Source organism: Morchella importuna, assembly GCF_003444635.1.
Source record: "Morchella importuna strain M04M26 chromosome Unknown Morimp01GS008, whole genome shotgun sequence".
NCBI classification, from domain to species: Eukaryota; Fungi; Ascomycota; class Pezizomycetes; order Pezizales; family Morchellaceae; genus Morchella; species Morchella importuna.
This window is the reverse complement of record NW_025763405.1, coordinates 10,197-35,394: the sequence shown is the minus strand read 5'-3', so window position 1 is coordinate 35,394 and position 25,198 is coordinate 10,197. Positions and strand designations below refer to the sequence as shown.

Here is a 25,198-nt window from a genome sequence, read left to right as displayed (position 1 = left end):
AGGTGACGGGAGTTACCCCAGAAGTGCAATTTAGGTTTTGGTTCAGGTGTGTGCTCAGCTTAGGTTATGTTCTATTATTTCCTTGAGACCGATATGTACCTACTGTACATACATGTATGTTCTACTCTCTAGGAGATTAGTATCTGCAGATGTACTATAGAGTGCATATCTGCTCGGACTAGTACTCTAGGTGCTCTAGGAAAATACCGCTAAATCTCGAGTTATTCGGGGGGTTGCCAAGGCAAAAAGCTGAGGATCTTCACCTTTAGAGGCAGAGATCTTCAATAAAACAGCCCTCTTCTGCAGGATCTAAACTAAATGTAGTTTAGCAGCTGAGCTTGGCAACCCCCCGAATAACTCGAGATTTAGCGGTAGCTTACTGTATGTAATGCAAGACACCCCAGCACTTAACCTAGCGGACGGTGTCACGCACAGATCCCGTCTCGTGGCACACCGACACTTCGGTTCCCGGTTTTTTTCCTCACCTCTACATAATCTGTCCACACCCTCCCTAGACCTCCCCAAATTTCACTCTGCCACCGCCATTCACCCATCTGTGCAAAAACGAAAAAAAAAAAAAAAATCATGTCGAAGATAACTGCCACCAACCCGCACTCCTCAATTGAGGTCGACCCCGGCTATGACAAGTCTGAATCATCGGACGAGGGCTATAATAGTAGCACAAAGGGCTCAACGGATTCTATCAGTTCCAGCATCTATGCGTGAGTCTACCCCACTCATAGCTGTTGATCCGTAGCGCGCTTGTTCTGGTTTCCTTACAGAACGATCATTACCCTCCGTCCAGTCATCACCCCCCCCTCTCCCCAAGCCCAAATTTCCGAACATAAACCAAGCTAAGCCCCTATTCCCTCCACACAGCTACCGCTACGAGAATGGCCGCCGCTACCACGCCTACTGCGAAGGCCAATACCCCCTCCCGAACGACGAGACCGAGCAAGACCGCCTCGACATAGTCCACCACATTAACCTCCTGCTACTCAGCGGCGAGCTCCACGTCACGCCGCTCTCTAACCCGCAGCGCATCCTCGACATCGGCACCGGTACCGGCATTTGGGTCATCGACATGGCCGAGCAATACCCGTCCGCGAACGTCATCGGCACCGACCTCTCGCCCATCCAGCCGTCGTGGGTGCCTCCAAACGCAGAGTTCCAGATTGAAGATGCGGAGTCAAAGTGGACCTGGAGTTCAAAGTTCGACTTTATACATTTACGCACCCTGAACGGCAGCATCACGGACTGGAGGCGGCTGCTGGAGCAGTCGTTCGAGCATACCGCGCCCGGCGGGTACTGCGAGGTCGACGAGTATGAGATTGCAATGTTTAGTGATGACGGGAGTCTCGCGCCAAATAACCCGATGAAGCGCTGGAATGAGCTGTTTTCAGAGGGCGTGGCGAAGTTTGGGAAGGCGGTTGATGTGCCGGGACTGGGGAGGATGATGGCGGAGGTGGGGTTCGAGGGCGTGCATACAGAGTTGTACAAGGTGCCGATGGGTACGTGGGCGAAGGATAAGAAACAGAAGGAGCTGGGCGGATTTTATCAGTTGAATGCGGAGTCGGGATTCGAGGCGTATGGGATGGCGCTATTCACGAGGGTGTTGGGTATGCCGGCGGAGGAGGCGGAGGCGGTAGTGAAGGCTGCGGAGAGGGAGGTGAAGAATAGAAAAGTGCATTCGTATGTAAAGAGATGGGTGTTTTATGGCAGGAAACCGGAGGAGGAGGATTGCTAGGAGGTTGTGTAAAATTCTCGGGTGTTTGTATATAATAATTTCTATTATGCTGTAACGAATTGAGCGCGGCGTGCCCGTTTTCTAAATGTAGGGTTATGTGCATTTACCTCGAGTGAAAGTATGTCCTAATCTGTCTGCCACTAGTGGTGGACTAGATCCTAGCTCTAAGATCGAAGACCATCATGATGATACCCATTGCAAGAAGTCCGTCAATAACGGGGAAGTGTAAGGTGTAAGCTGATTGGCCTTCTTCTAATAACTACGCTAAACACGTCTCACGTATTATTGGGTGAAAAAATAACCATGATTTTAGATTTCGTATGGAAATTTGTGTTCAAGCAAGTGTAGCTCCACAATTGCAATCCATACGAAAGATGTGTTTACATTAGTAGAAAGCCGAGAGTTGATGGGCCCTACCTCCTTGGTGTAACTCCCGCGAACCGACTTTGGGGATTTGTCGACTCGGGCAATTTTTGCTAGTCTCTGCACAAAATCACGCTCACATCTAATAAGTATATAATTATAACCTGCATATGCAATGTGCTTTTATAGTCTTCTGATTGGTTCATTGAGAGATGTTTTTGTTTCACTTGAAACATGTTGTGTTGGATATTAACATAGGGTATTGTGCTGAGTGGTGTTAGAGTGTTAATAGGGTTTCTACTGGTTCTGGGAATCGATAGTGGTTCGATTTTAGCGGTTTGGTAGCTGTTAAAGGGATATACCTGTAGTTTTAACTGGAGAAATTGTTTGACTTGTCCGTTGATATATGGGGATAATATATCAGAAAAGTCACATATTGACCAGATCAGATCTAGATATAGTGATGGACTTTGCCTGCCAGGAGGGGTCGGGGGCCGCGCAGCGGCCTGAGAGCCCCGACTGACAGGCAAATAGACAAATAAGCCGCAAAGCGGCTTGCCTGTATATTGGACTTTTTTTTTTTTTTGTTTAATTCATTAATCTGTATATTGGACTGATTGATATACATATAGTACCGGCCGAAGGCCGGAAACTACTTGTAAATCTAATATTAATATAATACAGTGTAATATTATACACCAGGCGTACGGATCCTCTCGCGACCGGGGATGAGGGAGAGCCTAGCAATAAAGTCTTTGGTAAAGTTACTTGTTAATCCTTAAAGGTTTGTCGGGAAAATCGTCGATTTTCCTTAAAACGACCTCCTCCCCACCGAAATATTCACATTTTCAAGCCAAAATTCAGACTCTCCCGACGACTTTACCCAGTATTCCAGGTACACGTTATAGTGCCCTCTGGAGAGCTTTTTTGCGACAGCCTAATCAAGGGGTAGGCCCTTATATTGGTGTAGGATGAGTGGCACTACCTTTGCCCTGCCGGGTCTCTGAAGACCATCCTGCCGCGCTTCTAGAGCTCCCCGCACGCCCCCCAATTGCAAGGGTTGTGTAATATAAAACTAACCTAGCGGCCTATTTCTCCCCACCTAGTATTAGAGAACGTTTCCTGCGGATATGAACCTACGTTGCTTTTAGTTATGAATCGGAAGAACTCTACTCAGTCTTTGGGTAAACTAACCTCGCGTGACTCAATATATTAATTATGTATGTCATGAACTAGATCAGTGCAGTCATATAAGCAAGGGTTCCTCTGCTAATATTTCCGTTGGACTAACAGAATTCTCTGTCATGAAGGCTGCAATTGACTGGTATGAGTTTAATCTAAGTCTAATAGTATTTCTCAGTCTGCAATGAAGGGATTAGTGGATATTCATTGTATCGGAAATGATACCAGCACAATTCAGGGCGGACAACATTCATGAAAGCAGTCGACAACTCGAGTTTATTGCGCTATTTTGGACTGAGCACATCAAGGGTCTACCTTGCTTGTATTTGCCAAGGGGTATTTGTGGGAAAAGCATAGAACTCAACCCCGCGTGGGAATCATGTTTCATCACTCGCTCGAGTGACCACTTGTGAGTAAATATCAGAATATGGCGGAATCCCGATATCTTGTATAGCCGCCCAATATTCAATAGGAGTGATGTACGAGCCTATGATATTGCGCGCGCTAGCACATGCATGCATTCAGCCCTGCAGTAATGCAGAGATAGCGGAATTTTGTCTGCCATGCATGTTGGGAACCAATATAACCCCTCTAGGTCTATATACACCTAGCTTCCATTATCACTTAGGGGGTATCAATTAATCCGGTCTGTCTTGAGTCTAAATTATTTAGTGGTTTTGATAGGCCTGGGGTACACGCCGGCTGGCCATGGGGCTTGGGCCTTCGCCTTGATTTTGATCGGCAACATAAATTGATAACAGTGAACCACGCGCTCGCGTTTCTCTCAGGGAGTTTAGAGCACAATTGATTGATAGGTCAATAACTAACACCGGACATATATACGACATTGAACACTGTTATGAGGAAGAATTGGCCGGATAAACCTTTAAAATATTTACCCATAGAAGCCTATCTTGTATGAGGATAGGAGTTTATACAGGGGTCAGAACCCTGCGACCAAGATTATGATCTCTTCAAATCCCAAGGCCGCGCGCTCAAAACTTCATCAATAATTTGACGAAATCTCGGGGATTGCAATATCAATAAGCTATTCAGAGACAGAATATGAAGATACAAGGCCACTACCACGCTAGGCATATCTTGTATGCTGCTAAAAGCTATCCTTTACAAAAAGATTATAATCAAAGGTACAAGAACCGCCGTCTAATACATATTAATTAATCGAAGCCTAGTCTATTCAAACACAATTATCGATTATAGACGGCCAGACGGAATTATAGAAGGTCTAAAGAATAAAAGCATAATATACTAGGCGTCCATTAAATAGTCGGGTATCGTTACAACTAAATCCATACTAAGAATTCCGACCATTTAATGAACGCATGAGTATTCAGAGTATAAATGAAATTATGAATACGTGAGGTTGGGACAACACTATAGGAAAGACAGACCTGAATTCAGAGAAAGATATTTATGTTTCGAATACGGCCAATAATACGCTCCACCCATGACGACTAATAGCTCTTAGGAATAGTACTTGGTGCTAGAATCCTAGGGATGTGGGTAGACTGTAGAGACTGACTTAAACCCTGTCAATTCTTAAACTAAATCCTCCTCGTATCTGGTGTATACAAAGAGAGCAGCTTTGACACATAGGCAAACATCTCAACAGGTAACACATATAACTAAGCAACCTCAACATGATTGGAAAGGAGTATTATACCGCTGAATCTGCAGCCAATAAAAGGAGCCTAGCCGGATAAAATACACACAGCCAAATTCTTAAATATACACCCTCCTAAGCCGCGCTGGCTTCTATGAAGCCATGTTCTATATACACTATCGAGCTTTACCCGCGGCCAAATCTGTCTCTATATATAAATTTTGGACTTTCTCTGATGGCGTGTAAGATAGGTAGTATTGACATGGTAAAGGATAGAATGGATCGGAAGAATAAACTGAAGGCAAGGGTGGGTGGAACGATAAACGCGAGTAGCGGGGGCGGAGATGAAAAGAAATTGCGGAGGAATACTGGTCTCTCAATATTACGCCGTTCCCCCCTCAAATGCTCAATACCATGTCTCACCCCCGTTACGCCGGAAAGGAAAACGGGCAAGGTCAGCCACTTCAACCGGCGTCGAGAATCCATTATTGGCGCAGGACGCACTCTATTTCTTGCACGACGGCGCCTATTGTCTGGGCCGGCCGGGGGGCCCGGGGAGGTAGGGGTGTTTGGGGGGGTAATGCGCAGTAATTGGTGAGTACTTGCGCAGTGGCCCGAACGCTGGTGTACTAGTGGGCTGAGAGGTGCGCACTCACGTAACCCAGAAGGCAATTCGTGACTCTCAGGGTAAATGGTAATAACAATTGGCTTTTTTACACCCGCTTCCCCCGCCAAAGACACTCTTGCCGGGTTTGCTAAGAACATGGCACAGTCAGCGATGGGCACATTTATCGAAGTAGGGTGAAATGAATAAGAAACTGGAGTAAACCTCCCAGCACATACACTTTTTCTCCGCGGTAACAGCATAAAGCCACTCATGTTGTAACGCCATTTTAGCACTGGGTCTTTTGTCTCGATCTGGACTCATGAGCATGCTGATGAAATCTATTCCGCTCTGGCTCACGCCGTTTTGGATCAACTTCTCGCTGGGCAACGGTATCTGCCCTCTGATGTACTTCATATACGAGCGAAATCCTACTAATGGAAGCTTCCTCGTCATAACATAGTATATCACACACCCGAGAGACCATATATCGGCTTCATATGTGTAATTAGATGTCTCTTGATCATCGTCATAACCTAGAACTTCCGGAGCCATATAACCCACAGTGCCAATAGTCGTCCGTAACCCCGTACCAGCTCCGAACTTGGCGCAACCAAAATCAGTTAACTTTACTCGGAGCGGTCCAGGCAACCATGATATGGCTAGGATATTCTGAAAGGCAGTTAGTTTAGTACAAATCTCGCTCTATCAACGGATGGCCTCACGTCCGGCTTGACATCGCGGTGACAGATGTGATTTTGGTGCATGGTTTGTAGACCTTCCAAAATCTGCTTTGCAATGGTCCGTGCATCCATCTCTGTGAGCTTATTGTCTTTGAGGAGGGACATCAAGTCGCCTTTCTCAATGTATTCCATGGCGAAATAGAAGCACTCATCATCTTCCCACCATCCAAAAAACTTAACGAAGTGTTCTGGGTGCTAGACATGACAATACATATCATTAGTTGACACTATATAAACCACCAATATATAGGTTATATGCCAAGAAACAGCAACTTTCTCATGAGATACATACCTTCTGGAGCGCAATCAAGGCCTGCAACTCTCGGCTTGCGAGGGCGGTTGGTGTGTTGATCTTAAAAACCTCCTTTACTGCACGCATCTTTTTCTCATCTTGAGCACTCCTGACCAGCCGTACAGTGCCATATGTTCCTCTCCCCAAGATCTTCTCATTCCTCCAATCTTCATACTGGAGCTCCGTGTTGTTGGCTTCACTCCCGGGCACAGGTTGACGCCAGTACCCATGACGGCGGATTGTGGGAAGCCGCTCCTTGTCGAATGGTCTCAAAAGTGGATCAGTCATTGCGTGTTTGACTGAATGCGCGAGCTTTGGAGGAGCTTGAGATACTATGAACCGTCGTCGATGCTGCTGCTTACCCCGCTCCTCTAAGGAGAAATATATATATAGCCACTGTATGAATGGGTAAAAGATCAACAAGCAGTAAGGAATTGATTGGCTTTATAATTTAGCTACCCTAGCATTCTCGGCGGTTTGTGGAATGTTGTGTGCTGTTTCTTCAGCCTTGTGTGACAATAGTAAAAAGACGTATTTACGCTTACTCAGCGATTTATAATGTGTGTAACCTTGGACTGTTGGACCGTGAGCGTAAGAAGATTTTTTCTTTGCGATACAATGGAGAGGGTTTATAAATTTATATATGTCTATCTTCCTCTTGGCATACTGGAACACCTAGAATACCTGTCGTGTTAGGATATTTATCCGAAAATCTATGTGTCCTATCTGGTCAAGTGGTACGAGAACGAAGAGTGACGAGTTCCTACACTTTACTTTCTATTTCTAGTATTTCCTTTGTCGTGACGAGAGGTAGTGGAGGCAGTAGGGTAGTTCTGGGGAGTGTGATATTGCCATAACTGTAAAGTTGCATGCAATTAATGAATTAAACAAAAAGAAAAAAAAAAAAAGGTAGTACGAGAAAATTGGACGGTTATGTCCTTTGAGATTTTCTACAACAGATACTTGCATTAATGTTGCCGGCAATACATAAATATAGATCAAGATAAGAGAGACTTTCCTGATAAATTGATCTGAGCGGAGGAAACCTTCCCTTCCTTCATCCCCCCTTACTAAGATCGAATTATAATTAACAAGACTTATGGGCAGCTTCAAGAGGCAAAAGATAATCTAGTATGAATTGATGCTGGAGTAGCGAGATCAGTAAGATCATTGTAGTAGGCACACGAAAGAGGTATTGGAGCATAGGTTATCACTCGGTCACGAGGTCATCTCGAGGAACAAAATATGGTAATCAAGCTTCCGGATTCCTAACTACCAGTTTTACAAATCTCCCGGGATCCCATAATCTGTCTTCCCCACAGACATATACCATCTTCAACCTCTGTACCATAAATCATGATCTCGCCGTTCTGCCACTAACCTCCCTAACATGTTTGTGCGCCATCGTTGAGATCTTAGTAGGTGTGCAAGTAGTCACCGAAGATGGAAGTCATCAGCGCCAAGCCATCCTGGGCTTGTGCGACGGGGATGAGCTTTTTGGCCCATTCTGCGACTTGACCTTGAATGAGAGTGGCCATGAAACGGTGCTGTACCAATGTTAGCCAGGTTCTTCAAACTGCTGAAGTTCTCGGAAATAGATATACCTGGTAAGGCTTGTTGGCCTTGTTGTGGTAGACAAGGAAACGGTTTTCGCCCTCCTTGTTCTTCTGACCATATTGGAACTTTGCATCGAGCTTGATTTCGTAGGAACCATCTGTTTCGACGTAGGTTTAGTAAATCAGATCTATACGATCTGATGATCATAATCCGTGAATAAGGGATATTCTTACCAACGGCCTTGCCAATTTTTGAAACATGCTCAGCAGGACTAGCGCCAGAATTGTACCAGTTGCCCTGAACAAAAAGAATGACATCGGTGTTGTTCTTAGAGATGTTGGTGCCATGAACGGTGTAGTACATCTCGGATCTTTCCATCATAGTTTGCTTCCAGGCAATGCGGCGGTTGTCTTTCTCGCACTCGGCGGTGTGTGCGGGAATTCTGATGATATCACCGGCAGCGGGGGCAGTGGCAGCAGACATTGTGATTGTTTTGGAAGGTTATAAAGGGAGTTTGAAAGGGCTTTGTGTGGTTTTGTGTGTTGAAGTCATTGTGTTAACTGATGAAGTGAAGTGTGTGTTTGGTTGTTGGTTCGGGGGAGATGGGTGGGTTCTTATAGTCGATATGATGATCTGGATTCTCTTCTATTCCTAGAGTTCGGCTGAGAAACTAAGGCTTCTGGTACAAGGAGACTGATTTGGAGAGCTTCTGAGAGCTGCTGAGAGCTGCGGGGTTTCCGAGTGGTTCAAGTGATCAACGAATGTCAATCTTCAAGCCGCTAACTTACCTTTTCAGTTCCCAAATAGGCAATGTATCTGTAAATATGCCTCGTCATTATCAGGGAGCTGTGCAATGGCTTTAGGAGGTTGCATTTCCAATCTTACTGAGACAGTGGTGATGATAGTGATCTGTGGTGATCTATAGAGGACGGCAGTACATGCTTGGTTTCAAGGTGACAGTGACGTTTAGTGAACAATCATCTAATACCCGATTGCCAGTGCCCTTATGATCAGAAAATCAATGAATTAATCAAGGAGGCGCATAAATGAACTAGAATGACCAGAATCTATCCTTCAGGCACGAGATCTAAGTTCTATGTTTCCATACAATCGAACGTTGAGATATATGGCTTCGGTGTAGTTATTGGCTCTGAAGCTCTCCGACCACCAGCTGAGCAGCAATGGGTATAATTGTTTCATGTTCACGCTCATCGTCCCTCCTTGTTTCTATTCTTACTGGAGCCTGGAGAGGCCTCAATTGGTGGACAGTGGTAAGATGGAAATAACTCGAGCTAGCGGAATTGGGTCTCTCATGAACTGGTGGCGGTACTATACCCACAAACCATGGCCGACGCCTTATCCCCCAAACAAGTACCGGACCCTCTGTGCAACCGGGCACTTTGTGTAATCAGAAAGGTGTCTGAACTCTCAATGTTGGCAGAATCATGCCTTGTTGACTTCGCGGTCTTTCGGCATTTGGTAGCCCTATTCCTAAACAGGAGACGTATCCCTGAAACTGTGGCTTATGTGGAATCATATTGCTGGTTATTATGAGAGACGTGGCTTTGTGTGTCAGCTCAATATGGGCAAGTGACCCGGGCCGAGATTAGGAAGCGAGCCACCGGACATTTGCTACACTGTTTTTCTCAGCTATGTAGATGTTTGCTGGCCAGCTGGGTTGAGCAAGATATTAAACTTAAAGTTGTTAATCAATTCTGTCTACCTTATCCTTTCAGACTTTCCACCCGAATAGGCTCATTCGAAGGCATATCAAACGTGTATATACCATTATCAAAGCTTCATAACCTCAATTCAATCTGGGGGTATAAGATTGAATTACAGATCACTAGTATATATGTTCGGCGGACCAACTATCCCAGTGAGGTAATATAGTACTCTAGTCATGAGAAACCAACGCATTACTCATTATTATAAGATTAACTATATGAGCGATAATGCACAGCATCACCGAAACCCATTCCTAACTCTTTCAATTTAACTACATTTAGTACTTCATTGAGGCGTAATACGCTGGAAATGTACCTGGAATAGACTATGAAGTATGAAATCCTAGATAGGTTTTAGTAGAAAGCCATCTTCGAGGTACTATGAAGTACCGTGCGGTAATAGTACGGGGCGGAATAATCATGGTGTGTCTTAACTAAATTCATATCCATTATTAGTCTCATCTCTGTTCCGTTATGATTTGGCTAGCTCTTGATCTTCCTCTGTAAACCTTCTCATAGGACTGGTCGGGTTCTTTGATCCCTGTTGGAAGGATTTATAATTATATGTATGGGGTACTAGGTTAGAGACGTTTTTATATACCAAAGAGTGGCAACATACATGTACGTACACTGTCTACACATGCCTTAATTATACCTTTCGACGCCTGCCCATCGGGCCCTGTAGGATTGCTACATGTCAGGGCTAGAGCTTTTCTCGTCTGATTTCAAGGGTTGGTTTGCGACTGTAGATATGTATAATATGTATTGCATGTATTAACGAAATGTCGCCTGGCAAATCTTGCACCCACTAATAATCTACGGCGATTTCAATCTTGAATTTAACAATAGTCTGACAAGATATATGGAATACCCAAGTGTATTCCGAACTTAAGCGAAACGCACCTGTACTTGGACGAGCTTGATCAATTGGCTTAGCATTGGCCGTCATTGTAATCCTATTGGCTGGGTTCCGCCTTGTCCTATGCGCCTGTACTACTCAAGTATTTACCATCTCTTCTCCAATAATGGGCAGGTGGGATTCCTACAGACCCCATATATATTGTCAACTTGAAACCCAGCGATATCTGAATATCTTGGGCAGTGACCCTCTTCCACCTTACATTGCGTCCTTCCTGCGCACTATTACTCTCCTCCATTTTCTTTTTAGCATAAAGGGTTGTATTCTCCACCATTAAATCAATCATTTTATCAGTAAAAAATAGATTGAATATTTGATTTGCAGTGAGTGCAGAACCAAGGCGGCATAAGTCCATAGGTAGAGTATTATGTGCTTTATTTAGTGGCACCGGATGTATCAAAGAATCAAATAGCGGTGTTTCCTTTGGGGTTGGCTTGTAGGGGGTGGGTGGAGGTGATTGACCGTGACTGCTGACGGGTATTTTTGGCATAGGTGTCTTTGAGGTCTTATTGTTGACTTTAGTTTTCGAGCACTTTCTAGATGGTACTTTAGGATGCTGAAAATTGATTCCTAATGTTCAATTCTCTTTATCTGTTGTAGTTGTGGAGATATTTGACTTGGGGGGGTGGTCAAGTGGACGTGGTTGATGGCTCGTAATGCAGGTTTTGGTGTCAATCGTTGAAGTGTGTAACGGGGACAGACTTTCCACATATCGCTTGAATCCGATAGAAAGATTTGGCCGTGCAAGATAGAAATCAGGTTTAGATTATTCAAAGATTTATCGCTAGAAACTCAATAATCTTTAAGGGTTCAGCTACCGAGTAGAAAATACTTAATAGCTCTGATGAAGACTGAGGAAGCGGAGAGTTGGGCGGGAAGGATCCTGAGTACTTATACTCTAAAGGATTCCGTTCCGCTGCTCCTACTTCCTTACTGAGTTCCGGTGGAACCTTCTTGCGGAAGGGAAGCAATACCACCGCTACCCCGCTTCTCTCTAAGCGTTAGCGGATGTTTCCGGTTCCGAAGCCAACCACCCTTAGTCAAAGTCTTTGTAACACCTGCAGTCTTGGCTGTCGCACAACCGGGAACTACATGAATGAGCTGCCGCTCAGGTGTAAGCTTAAACGTTGTTGTAGAGTTCTTCACTTATTGTAGACTTCTCAGGCAAGGTCCCTGCCACTACCGGCGGACTTATCATGCTCAGAGGATGTAGAGGATTGCCGAGCACTCAGAGCTTCACTCTGGCTGGCCTTCTGGTCATTAGCGAGGCATAGACTCGTCAGTTCTTACTCTTGAAATAGGGCGCTCGGCACGTTTCATAGTATTGGAAGATTCTCATTATTTCATAGCAGTATTTGTCATCGGCGCATAACTCACTTTCCTATTAGTCATTCTATTACTCACACGTCCATGACTCATTGTATTTCTTTTGTACTACCTTTCATTGGTATAAATACGGGGCATTCCCCTCTTAGCTAGAACAATTAACACGATCAATTACTGTACTTCTCCTACATACTTTCTCTACTTACTCCCATGAATAGATACTCTCCCTAATGCTCAGAATGTAGTTACCCTGACAGCTGGTAGCTAACCACACCGCCGGTACTTGCATGTCACTGGGCAACTGGCTTTTAACAATAACTCTCAGCATGTAACCGGGCGCTGTGTGTACTCATACACCAGACAGTTGAAATGGCTCCATTACAAGGGGTTAGAATCACCATAAGAGACTCCAGAAAATCCCAAATTAAGCTATAGGTAGTTGAGATCATTCTTACGTGATCTCAAAGCTCTGCCCTTTATGGTTGTATTGCTAGTAATTTTTGAAGAGGACATGGCTGGTTGCTATAGAGATTGCTATAGAGGATTTGTAAGGTGGCTGTGACATGGTTGCCGGCAACCGTGAAAATTCCGATTTTACATTACAAACATATTACGGCAACGGTTCATGGGATACAGATATACCGAATACTAATTCTCTCCATCTTTATCAACAGCCTTGCTCGCACATTTAGAAATTCTGATATGCTTTCTGACTTCTCGATACTCTCTGTGTCGATGATCTTGCGATTGCATGATACTAGTACGTTAGCAGCTATGAAGGAATGACTTCAATCAATTCTTTCATCAACGCACAACTTACTAGTCAATCACTATATGAGGAGCTTAGGAGATAAATATAAAGGCTTCTTTTACTTTCCTGGAGGAGTATGCGGGGGTTTGGATCCTCTGTAATTGCAATATATCCCGTTTTTCTTTCGCCATATTGTCACGCGCAGTTCCAAACATGAAAGAATACTAATACCAGGGGGCTATTGATTGTAGAATATGATAAGGCCATATCTCTTCTATCATCTTTTGAGGATATCCTTGCTCGCTAAGCCAAATATATACCTTCGGACTAAACATTGTTATTTTGTATGTGTTTTTCTAACATTTCGGGTGAGAGATGAGCGACTCATATACCTGTTTTATCATCCTGGAGTTATAGGAGATCTAGACAATGTTAATTCTAACCAACCCCATACCCCGCTCCATAACAGTGTAAATATAAACACTGTTTTTATATACCCGTTGTGACGCAAGGCGCTAGTCAAGCCATGGTCACGGTATAAGTATAATACTAGTAAAGGAGACTCAGATATAATCGGAAAGGTAGCGGATAAGGGTGAAAGAATAGACATAGCTTAGAAGTGTACTTTATTCTCGGCCGATTAGTCCCCGTCAAGACTAGATCATCATGCACTCAGAACAGTATCAGTTTGTCACCACACGATCCTTCACCATTAGTTTTAGTTCATGACCGAGTTGAACTAGACCCTAGAGAACCCCGAGAAACAACCTGCACCATGTCTAATTCCCGGACCCCCCCCACAAAAAAAAAATTGGGGGTTCAAAGTAGAGAAAGTATATAGGAGAAGTAAAGTAATTGATCGCGTTGTTTTGTTCTGGCTACATTAGCAAAAAATGAAGGCTTATCTTGTGACGCCTGGGCACCCCAGATGCCCCAGACACCGCAGACGACACAAAGGGGTTTTTTAACTGCATACCGACACCTGGGTGCCCCACGACGAGACCTTTGAATCCCTTTGTCAAGTGATATCATCGCGACATGTTTAGATGCAAAGTCACCTCCTGGCGTCTGCACACTAGTATCTCCAGCCCGGTTAACAGGTTTCGCTAGCAGTTTTTGCTGGCAGAATGAGATTACTCGGCAAAACTTGAAGGTACATCGACTAGGACATGATTTCCGCGCGACTGTCAAATATATACTCGTCTATCTGTCTATCTAATCCTATGTACATAATGATATTTGCTAGTGTCCTACTTACCTCCGGGTGCGCTGACTACCTGCCTACCTGATTACCTCTGCGCCCAACTGCTCACCTCCATGCCTGACTACCTACTCTCATGCCTGCTTGCCTGCCTGCCCGCCTGCCTGCCTGCCTGCTCCGCACCTGCCTGCCTACCCCCGCACCGCCTGCCTACCCCCATGCCTGATTGCCTACCTCCATGACAGACTGTCTACCCCCGCACCTACCTGCTTACCTGGCTACCTCAGGCTGCACACTTGCTTGGTTACCTGCTTACCTCAGGCTGCGCACCTGCTTGCTTATCTAGCTAGCTATTCGGAGCTCAATTGACGTTGATTTTGTGCACTGTCAGTCATAATTTTAAGCGTAGATTTGAGCGTAGATTTGATACTGATTTAGGTGTCGACTTGGTGCAATTAGTCGACGTTTTGGTGTCGTTTTGGGCGTCGATTTGCTGCTAATTTGATGCAATTACCTGACGATTTGGTGTCGTTTAGCAGTATGTAACAGTGTCAGTACAGTCGTCAAAATTTAGAGGTAGGTAAATATGTATCCAGGCATCACGTCAGGTAGGAGGTAGGTGGCGAGGTAGGCATTACTGCTGTTAGGAGATAGGCATCATTGCTGGTAGTAGGTGGACATCAATGCAGGTAAGAGGTAGGTGTCTCTGCTGGTAGAGAGTAGGCATCGATGCAGGTTGGAGGTAGATGTCGAGGTAGGTGTTGAGGTAGGTGTCGAGAGGAAGGGAGGCAGATAGGCAGGTAGGTAAGCAGATGGGATCCTCGAAATATCAAATCTGATATCATTTGCTTGCGGAGTCAGGGCTAGCGACAGGACTTAGGCAGATTCCACATGGTGGATCACGTTTTGGGAGGCGGTTGGGCGTCAAGAGGGGAGATGTCATATTTGGGATGCATACTAGGCGTTGAAAGATGAGAAGTCATATTTCGGATGCCTAATACACGTTAAAAGACGATCTATCACATTTTCTATGCTTACTAGTTGCCAAAACACAATGTTTCACATTTTGGTGCAGCGGGACAAGGTTTTGTGAGCAATAGATGAGGTTTTGGGTATGGAAGACGAATTTGGACATCTGGACGCTTGAATTCATCCTGGCAAAACCTGTTTTTTGCTGATGATGCCTTGTTATCATAAGTAGAAGGTCCTGCAATGAAGCCAAAGTAGTCTTCTATGGTTGTGTCTGAGGTGTTATCTTAGAAGTTGGTGAGGTCGAAGTTGACCAGCATTGTGAATAAAACAATTTCTTCTAGTGCGGGAAGGCCAGAAAGATCGGGAATACAATAGAGATCAAGTTTTGTATGAAATGCAGCACTAGACTCGACATTGAGGTTGCCAGATACACCGGACTTCTCCTTGCCTCTGGAAGCTTTGAGTTTCTGGCAATTTTTGTTCATGTGGCCTTTGGCATATTCTCCATTCTTGGCGCACCAGGTGCATGTGACATCCCGATTTTCTCTTTCGTTATTACGTGGCTTCCTGACTTTGTTTTTGCTTCCATACCCTAGGTTTCTTCGCCTAATTGCATAGGCTTCACCAGTCGCGTATCCATCATTGTTGCCCCGTGAGTCCAGACCCAATAGCTTTTCATAAACATCATTGAAGTTGACGTTGGGCTTGGTTTCCATGTTGTCTACGACTGATTGGAGAGATTCGTGCTGGAGTGAGAGGTGTAGGAAGGATGCTTTCACTTCTGAGAAAGATGCTACTTGATGAACTTGAAGATGGTTGTAACGGGGACACTCTTTCTATGTATCGCCAGAATTCAATAGAATAGATATGGCCGTGCAATATAGAAATCAAGTGCAGATTATATCAGCAAGATTGTACATATTCATGAGTCTCCCAACAGTCTCCTGAGTCTCCTGAGACTCTCCAGAGCCATTAAAACGGATTTTGATTCTCAGGAGACTCAGGAGATACTTTACAGAAATTGTTAAGTTTGCTGAGGTACTTATACTCCAAAGGATTCCATTCCCTCCTCCTACTCTTTTACTAAGTTCCGGTGATGCCTTCTGTCGGAAGGGAAGCAATACCACTGCTACCCCACTTCTCTCTAAGCATTAGCCACTGCTTCCAGTTCTGAAGGGAACTACCCTAAGTCAAATCCTTTGTAATACCTGCAGCTTTAGTTGTCGCACAACCGGAGCCTGCATGAATGAGCTTCCACTCAAGTGTAAGCTTAATCGTTGCTGTAAAGCTCTTCGCTTATCGTAGACTTCCCAGGCATAGTGCTTGCTATTTCCTGATGGGCTTACAATGATCAGAGGATGTAGAGGATCGTCGAGCACTCAGAGCTTCAGTCTGGCTGGCCTCCAGTCTTTGGCGAATCATAGACTCGTCAGTCATTACTCCCATGAATAGATCCTCCTCCTAGTTCTCAGAATGTAGTTACTCGGATAGCTGATAGCTAACTACACTGTTGATACTTGCATATCACTATGCAACAGGCTTCTATCAACTTGAATAATCCTCATTCTGTAAACAAGTCCTGTGTGTACTCATACACCACACAGTTGAAGTGGCTCCGGTACAGTAGTAACCGAGTAGATCCTTAGTCTTGTCCATAGAGTTACTAGTTCTAGTAAGGAGAGATGAGCAAGGAGTATTGAACTGAGTTAGATATTCCTTGATACTCCTATCAGGTGTGTACTATAGAGTAATGACATTAGCGAGGGGCGAGTGGAGGGAGGTCGCGGTTTTCCGATCAAATCTGTCCTCAAACTGAGTCCAGAAATGGTGAGCAGTGTCGGCTGGGGTGAGCATGAGAATAACTTAAATTCGATTTTAGATCGGAGGAATACAACCGCGAAATTGTCCTTTTTGTTCCAGTCGCTGATTCCTTTGGCGTTATCAGAGGTTTCTTCTTCATTTTCTTGAGCTTTAGCAGTATTACTTGTCGCTTGTGGTGTTGTGGTAGGTACAGTAGTGGTGGTGGTTGTCAAAACAGGATACTTACTCGAACTATTGACCAAGTTCTACAGATCGTGAACTCTCAACATGCATGTAGCAAGGTACCTTCATACAGTGTAATGGTCTTGACCATCCACCTTGAATGGGATTTCGGGAATTTTGATGCTCCTCTCAGACATGATTGAAAGTGAAATGAGAATGTCCACTTTATTGTGAAAATGGTGAAGAGTATATAAGCATGAGTGGTCTCCGGTTTCATAATCTAGAGAAAGTAAATCGGAGATGTAAAGTAATTAATCGTGTTGTTTTGTTCTAGCTAAAGGGGAATGCCCTGTATTTATACTAATAAGAGGTGGTACAAAAGAAATACAATGAGTTATGGACATATGAGTAATGAGATAACTAATAGGAATGTGAGTCATGGGTGAGTCATGTGCCGATGACGAATACTATAATGAAAGAATGAGAATCTTACAATGCTATGAAATGTGCCGAGCGTACTATTCCAAGACAAAGTAGTACCAACCACAAATAATCCTGATATATCTTCTTTACATGTGGTTATCCTACTCAATCTTGTATAAAAGTTCGCTCTGATTGTGGTGAATTCAGTCGTGGGAGTCCCCTTGCCATGATGGGTTGTAGGACTTCGGGAACTATCTCCATAGTACCAAGACCTCATAAACCGAGTGATATTTCATGGTGGACGCTTTCAAGGGAGTGTACTCTCCTCAACAACGTGGAAGGTATGGTTCAATTTTCGTTCGGGACACCTCTCTGATACTCCAGTTTAAGCAACCTCTCCACAGGAGGCGCGGTGACAACTGATTCAAACCCTGGATTTGGAACATTTGCTTTCGCTGATCAATTTACAATTTGATACTCGGCAAAGCCATCGCGACACAGGTAGACCGTGTGCACCTGTGCCAAGAATGTACCTGTGCCGAGCATCTTATCTGATCTCTAGGGATCCACTCCAAATGGTGGCTAAAATGCTGCCTTTATTATAAGGTGCTCGGCATAGGTACATGCTCGGCACAGGTGCACATGGTCTATATGTATATCCCTGGTCCCGCAAGAAAGAAAAGTTATTAGGGGCCTAGTACCAGTTATGTAAGCAATGTTATTTATGCGCCCCCGACCCAAGCATAGGTTTATGTTGTTTTGAGTGCAAGAGTTCAAATCTTAACTACATATACAGCGCATGTGTAATTGGCGCTTTCAAGTCAGTGCATGCGCCCTTGCCCACGCAAGATCGCGGGAATAAACGCGTAAAAACATCTTTGTGACAGATTATGTAAGTACCCGCAAGTTTTCGCTACATGAGTAATATAATTACCAGAAAAAATCGCTTTTTTAGTTTCTCCGGTCCTAATAACAGCGAATGATAGAGCTACATGTAGGTTTCTTCCGTGTGTCAGATCGTGAGAGAGAATTAGGTAGTGAGGTTGCGCTTTGTTTTACCTGTCCTTTTTCCCCTTCATAGATTTTTTTTTTTTTTTTTTAATTCATGTAGTTTTAATTGATTCTAGGTACAAAACTCTGCATGCAGTCTTAGACTATGGCATAAAAATACCTCTCCCCTACTGGAAAACCCAAATATCACAACCCTAGAAGAAACAAAGGAAAAATATGAGATGAGTTACTGCGCTGACATACTGACTATCTAACTAACTGCAAGGAAAACGACAGATTCTGGCGGTCCATGTCCGACACGAAAGGAAATCCTGCTGGTTTCAAATAACCTGTTGCCCTTTGAGGGTCTTTGTGGGTGTGGGGGTCCGTGGATTGGACGCGGGTCTGCGGTGGCTAGGCGGTGGAGGGAGGTGAGCTGAGGGCACTTGATGTCTCAGATCCGGATAGGAGGGGGGAGATGTGTTCCTTTCTAGGGAAGTTCGTTTTGGTGGCGGTGATGAAGGCTCCTAGAGCTAGCGTGTTGGTGTGGTCACTCCAGATCTTCTCGAGGGTTTTGATTCCTGGGAGAAGTTGGGCGCGTTGGATTGCTTTCGCTCGGCAGAGGAGGATGGCGTGTTCGGTGGTTTCAGGGGCTTCGCCACATCTGTCACACTTTTCGGAGAGGTGGAGGTTGAGCCAAGATTTGTGGCCTCTGAGGTAGCTTTTTTGGGCTCTCATTTGATGGATTCGAGTAGCCGTGAATTTGTGTAAGTCCATGAAGGGTTCAGGGCTTGAGGTAAGGGGGAAGGTGTAGTAGGGGGGTGTTGGGAAGTCGTGTGCCCAATTGTCTAGCATTTGTTGTTCTGCTAGCTTTGGGAGGAGCTTGTGGTCTGTTCCTCTTGTGACTGGGTGTTGGAGTAGGGAGCAGAGATGTTCGATGGGGAGGTGGGCCACGCCTTTCGTTGCTGTTGAGTTCCACTTTTTGGGTGGGTTGGGGCGGCCACGGAGGAGGTAAGTGTGGGAGGTGACCCTGTCGGGGGTCAGGGTGGGGAAGGTGGGGTGGCAGCGCCCTGTCACTGGGTTGTTGAGGAGGTGGGCGAGTAGGACGCGAATGGCGAACTTTGTTTTCAAGTAGTGGATGTAGTTGATAAGCGGGGGGCAGTGTGCCTCGGCCCAGAGGACGCGTTGGTTGGTTGCCCTGAAGCAGCCGGTAGCCCATCTGAGGACTGAATTCCAGAATTTGTTCATTGCCTTGATGGAGCTGGTGGGTGTTAGGACGGATGCGCCGTATGTGAGCATTGGGCGAATTGCAAGTAGGGCGATTTTCCTACAGTTGGATGAGGAGAGGCCTTTGCCGGGGGAGGAGAATCTCCGGAGGATCCCGAAGCTGTCTTGGGCGGAGGCTAGGCGTCGGATGAAATGGGTGTTTGGGTTGAAGTTTGGGGATAGCCAGAATCCGACCCATCTGACTTGATGGCCTGGGTGGAAGATCTGGTTATCGAGGGTGATGGGGAGAGTGCAGGTTGGCGCCTTATCTTTGGGGGTTCGCCAATGCATGAGTTCGGTTTTGGGGATTGAGAAGGTGGTGTTCTGGGCGGCCGTGATGGCTGTGATCGCCTTGAAGTGTTCCTCGAGTATGTGGATGTTTTGTTGGTAGCTGGGGGAGCCTACGGTTACTGCAAAGTCATCGACGTAGGATAGAGTAAGTCCTGGGGAGGGGTCGTGTAGGTGGAGGATGTTCATGTATATGACGAAGAGGAGGGGCGATATGGGGGAGCCTTGGGAGACGCCGACCTGGACCGGGGTTGGGATTCTTGGGGAACCTTTGAAGAGGAGGGTGATATGTCTGTCGGAGAGGAATGACAAGACCCAGTTGATGATGTATGGGGGGGTAGCTTTGGCCGCGAGGGTAGATGCAAGGGTGTGTTTGACGACGTTATCGAAGCCTCCCTTGATATCGAGGAATAGGGTGGAGACTTTTAGCTTGGCGTGTTGCATGGCTTTGGTCTCATGGAGGAGGGTAGTGACCGCATCTGCTGTAGACAGGCCGGCTACTGATCCGCATTGCTGGGGGTGGATGAGGCCTACCGCTTTGGCGATAGACGCGAGGCGAAGGGTAACGATCTTCTCGAGTATTTTGGAGAAGGTTTGGAGGAGGACAATTATTCTGTAGGAGGTGGGGAGGGTGTAGTCGGCTTTGTTCGGTTTCGCTAGAATAACTCCGTTTGCCCTTTTGAGAGAGAGGGGGTGGTAGCCGCTTTTTAGGAGCGGGTTTAGGAGCGCTGAGATGATATGTGGGTTGGCTTTATGGACCCCTTTCCATACTGAATAGGGGATGGTGTCTGGGCCCGGGGCTGAGAGTTTGGAGGTGGGGAGGAGGGTGGTTCTTACTTCCTCGGGGGTGATCTCCGGGACGTGAGCGAAGTTGAGGGGGGGGGGAGAGCCAGTATCTGGTCTGGGTGGGAAAAATGCTTTGACGAGATTCTGTTTTAGTAGTGCGGGGGTGGGGGAGTTGGGGAGTGATGGGACTCTGTCTTCTGTTCTAGTTGCCATCCTTTTAAGTTTCCAGACATCGCTGGTGGCTGCATTGGACACGAAGGAGTTCCAGTGAGTGCGTTTTGCGTTTTTGATTGCATTGAAGTAGGCATTCTTCGCCGCTTTGACTTCGAAAGGAGGACTGAGGCCCCTCCTGAAGTCGCGGTGGACGGAGTGATAGATTGTGCGGAGTTGGGTTATATTGGGGTTCCACCATGGTTTCGACCATTTGGTGATTGTTTTGGAGGGGGTGTGGTCTTTTAGGGTGTCTGTGAGTTTTTGCAGCGATTGTTCGAACCAAGCGTCGAGGCTTGTCGAAGGGTTGGGGCTGGCGACTGTGAAGTTCTGGAGGGCAGGTTGGAGGCTTGGCCAGTCTGTGAGTTTCCAGTTGGGGCCAATGATGGGTGTGAAGTCAGTGTTGGGGAGGGCGAAGGTAATGGCGATGGCCCTGTGGTCGGAGCCGGTGGCCTCGGGGAGGGGTTGCCATTTGTTGAATAGGGAGAGGGCTCTTGCATTAGCGAAGGTGAGGTCGATTACTCCGTGCCTTTTCCGGGGGTCCGGGGAGTAGCGGGTGTAGGTGCCTGGGTAGTTTAGAAGTGAGAAGTTGTTGGTTGTGGCGGAGTGGGTGTATGGTCCTGAGAGGCGAAGTTCACCGTCGGAGAAGTTCCTCATGGGGTCTGCTGCAGGGGAGTGGATGTTGAAGTCCCCCATTACGACGAGGGGGTTGGGGGTATGGGAGAAGATTTCGGTCGGACTGATCGATCTCGAGGAGTTGGATAACTGTCTGTTATAGATATTGGTTATCGTGAAGGTGGAGTGGGAGTTTGGGGAGGTTGGTAGGAAGAGGTTGATTGAGATGAGGTCTCCTCTGTGGGAGGGAGTTGCTGTTGCTGAATTGCGTTCGAGGAGGTGATTGGAGACGTAGGTGCAGGTGGATATCTTGTCTTCTGCATTGGATGGGGAGGGGGAGTATAGTGTGAATGAGGGAGCGTTGAGGGGCTTTCCTTTGAATAAGGGGGGTTCTTGAATCGCGATGACGTGGGCCTTCGAGACTGTGAGGGAGGAGAAGAGGGAGATGAAGACACTATTGCTCCCAGCGCAATTGTGTTGTATGATGCATAGAAATGGTGTTGGGGGACTACTAAGGTCTCCTAACATTTAGGCATTGTTGAGGTCCATCTCCGTCTTTCCCCTTCATAGATATCGCCTTCTACTCTAGCATGGGTTGCACAGGAAGGAATCCAACCCCTAACCACCGTAGGATGACAAATATAGCTTAGCTTACATACGAATTACAGCTTGCAAGGTATTGAGTTAAAGAGCCTCATCTCACTTGAGCTTTGAGCCTCATCCCACGTTGCAAGGAGTCTCAACTCGCTCGGCCCTAGTCGTTCGAATCTCCATCGTCACATCCCGCCGTCTCGCATCCCCAATTGGCCTACCTGCCTTGATAATTCACATCCGGTCGCCGTTCTCGAGAATTTACCTATCCAGACCAGATACCATGGCAGGAGGCCCAGACACTCATCCTCCTGATCCCTATTAGCTACAACACCGTGTCGATGGACGGATTCTACCGCGGAGATTCGGATTAATTAGAGTGCCAGGCTGGTGAACGGTTCTTGACGCGACGCGTGCGTGATATCGTTAAACTTAGAAGGTTCCGACTTTTCATCCTCAAGGCCAGCAATCTCCCCTCCCAGCTGAGCCAGAGGTTCGGGGTAGAGGTGGGGTTTTGTGTCAGCACCATTTTGTGGATTTCCCCGCATGTCGCATTGAGGATGCGATGGTCTCCACCCTTACCCCCCCCTCTTCTTTTTCCCCCTCCCACTGACCGTGTGAATCACGAGTGATTTCATCGATAGCGGATGTTGAGCTTTGGATCCGGATACCTTTACGATGATAGGTGTACGGCTGCGTGCTTTAACTGCTCCTTAATCTTGGCTGCTGTCCCCGTCTCGCTAGATCTATAGTGCCTAGACCTCTTCCCATCGCAGCTCTCGATCCGCCTCAACTCTCGATCGACAACCCGATACCGTGTACTCGAAAGTAAATACTCGTTTTTGTAAAACCCTGCGGAACATCGACTCTTGATCGCGCGGACACACCTCATCCGCCTCAACCTCGCCTCAAACGATATGATGGAGGGAGTACTGGAGACAGGCCCGGCGGCCACATGTCAGGAAACGCTACGGTAGAAGTGGAGAGCACCGGGAAAGGAGGTGTACTATTCCGGACGGTGAGGGTTAAGACGGGTCTGCCGATACGGTGTTACTATCTCGCCAACTTCGTGGATTGCGTTGCTGCTGTGAGGGCTAATCCCAAGAACATGAGGGGCATGGATGCTACGGTAGAATTGATGACGCAGGCGTATGATGCTGGTGGAGTAGCGTATGATGCTGGTGGAGTAGCGGATATACTGCCATATCGTCCGGAATCTCTGGGGGAAACGGTGTATATCCGAAGCCTCATGGCCAACTGGACTGCAGTTGATGATATTTTGGGGCATTATTCGGTATCGTCATTGGTGTAATTGCGTGGTTTAGAGAAATTTATTTTTTTTCTCTCCGGAGCATGCTATTTAATCTAACGGACAAGCTTGGGCTCTGGACTCGATCGGATAGGTCTAAAGTATACGTCGGGGTCTTGCCAGATAATTACCTTGGTACGCGCTATAGCATAGTATTCAACATCAAACAAATTTGATTCAATCATAATATATCTCCTGTGCAAACTTCCTGGACCAGTCTCTGTTATCATGCTATATCTTAAGAGGTAGGTATATATGGCCAACCCAAAACCCAAGAAACAATAAGGATATCTCGAATAGCCTCCGGAAATTTCAAGGAATAGGACTAGTCTCCGGTCATAAGCCTTTTGGTTTCTCCACTTGTGAATGAACGAGATTTGTCCGCTTGTTTGCTTCAGGCCCCGCACGGTATCAACGGCTGTTACATAGTATCCCTCCGTTCAGGGCGACCGTTTCGACATCCAAGCCCGCTCGTTATTTGACTTCTCGGTGAGAAGACGATCTAGTAATGGAATATTATATTCGTGGTCAATAATGATGAATCTTACTACACCCACCGACTACTAGTACCGGTGTCAAGGTACCTTGCGATACCCCGTCATCCATCCTGTATATGGCACGAACTCCCCAATTCTAAATTTCACTGCTCATTTGAGCTGTCTGTCGAGGCCTCGGGTAGGCCTTCACGGGCCTAATACCTCGAATTTACGGTGATACCTGCCAAGCTAAGTCCTTACCGCGGAAGTAACGCGGTGCAATGTTACTTCTACCCCGGCCTTTACGAGTGGGAAGACCTGCCAATCAGGATCCCATGGTCAAAGGATTGAGAGATTAAGTTCGCGACGTTCCACCCAAGAACATGATCAGTCCGCTTCTTACACAAAGATTAAAAAAGGATAACCGAGTCTAGTTGAATTGGGGATAAGTGCGAGAGATGGTGGTATTCACTTTTAATCATAGAATATCACTCGCTAACATGTAAGAGCAGTTTTCACTTGTTTTCTTTTTTTTGTTTAATTCATTAATTGCATGCAACTTTACAGTTATGGCAATACCCCTGAACTATCCCTTCTCCTCCACCTCCTCTCACATATTTCTGACATAGAAAAATAACGCCCACAAAGCCCTTTTCTTATTCTATTCTTCGTTTCCCGCATCTTTCAGCGTCCCCCACCCGTACCCTAGTTCCCTTCTTTCCTCTTCTCCATTCTCGTTTTGTCCGTTCCTCTCCCATCTCCATTTGACAAATTGCTTCCAAATTTTTATAGCTGCTTCGATACCGTTTGCCTTCCAAAGGTGTTTGACAACCGTATTATGCTCTTTAAAAGTTTTGCGGGTTTCGGCCGTTGAATCGCATTCAGTGAGTATGTGGGTCACACTTTGCTCCCCTTTGCCGCATTCGCATTCGGCGCTTTCGATCTTTCCTATTCTTTTTAGGTATCTGTTGATTGCTATATGGCCTGTCCTGAGTCGGCTGATGATGACTCTATCTGTCCGGTCCGTGTCGTCAAATTTAATGGTATTTCGCTGCGATGGTTTGAATACTACCTTTTCCTTGTTCGCTCTTGGCTCCCACTCCACCTCCCATTCTCTTATTGTTTCCTCTCGGGATTCTCTCTCTAAGAACGCAAAAGAAACGAACCATTCATTGTCGACTCTTCCTTTGTTGATGGCCTCTTTGGCTGCTTTGTCTGCTTCCAAATTTCCTTTTATCTTGCTGTGTCCCTTG

General features: G+C 46.1%; 5 protein-coding genes across 5 annotated transcripts; 2 read left to right on the top strand and 3 right to left on the bottom strand.

The window, feature by feature from the left end:
* Positions 1-585: 585 nt before the first annotated feature.
* LAJ45_03549 (uncharacterized protein) lies at positions 586-1,747 on the top strand (the record flags this gene model as incomplete). The annotated part of the gene is made up of 2 exons (XM_046113134.1): positions 586-722; positions 880-1,747. The coding sequence occupies 2 exons, from the start codon at positions 586-588 to the stop codon at positions 1,745-1,747; spliced, it is 1,005 nt and encodes a 334-aa protein (XP_045973427.1).
* A 3,355-nt stretch (positions 1,748-5,102) lies between these two features.
* On the bottom strand, positions 5,103-6,843 carry LAJ45_03548 (uncharacterized protein; the record flags this gene model as incomplete). The annotated part of the gene is made up of 4 exons (XM_046113133.1): positions 5,103-5,671; positions 5,760-6,192; positions 6,246-6,458; positions 6,556-6,843. 4 exons carry the CDS (start codon positions 6,841-6,843, stop codon positions 5,103-5,105), a joined length of 1,503 nt encoding a protein of 500 aa, XP_045973426.1.
* A 1,127-nt stretch (positions 6,844-7,970) lies between these two features.
* Positions 7,971-8,595, bottom strand: LAJ45_03547 (uncharacterized protein; the record flags this gene model as incomplete). Its single annotated transcript, XM_046113132.1, has 3 exons — positions 7,971-8,102; positions 8,160-8,269; positions 8,346-8,595. The coding sequence occupies 3 exons, from the start codon at positions 8,593-8,595 to the stop codon at positions 7,971-7,973; spliced, it is 492 nt and encodes a 163-aa protein (XP_045973425.1).
* Positions 8,596-15,292: 6,697 nt separating this feature from the next.
* On the bottom strand, positions 15,293-15,724 carry LAJ45_03546 (uncharacterized protein; the record flags this gene model as incomplete). Its single annotated transcript, XM_046113131.1, has 1 exon — positions 15,293-15,724. The coding sequence occupies one exon, from the start codon at positions 15,722-15,724 to the stop codon at positions 15,293-15,295; it is 432 nt and encodes a 143-aa protein (XP_045973424.1).
* Positions 15,725-23,115: 7,391 nt separating this feature from the next.
* Positions 23,116-23,472, top strand: LAJ45_03545 (uncharacterized protein; the record flags this gene model as incomplete). The annotated part of the gene is made up of 1 exon (XM_046113130.1): positions 23,116-23,472. One exon carries the CDS (start codon positions 23,116-23,118, stop codon positions 23,470-23,472), a length of 357 nt encoding a protein of 118 aa, XP_045973423.1.
* Between the last annotated feature and the right edge of the window lie 1,726 nt (positions 23,473-25,198).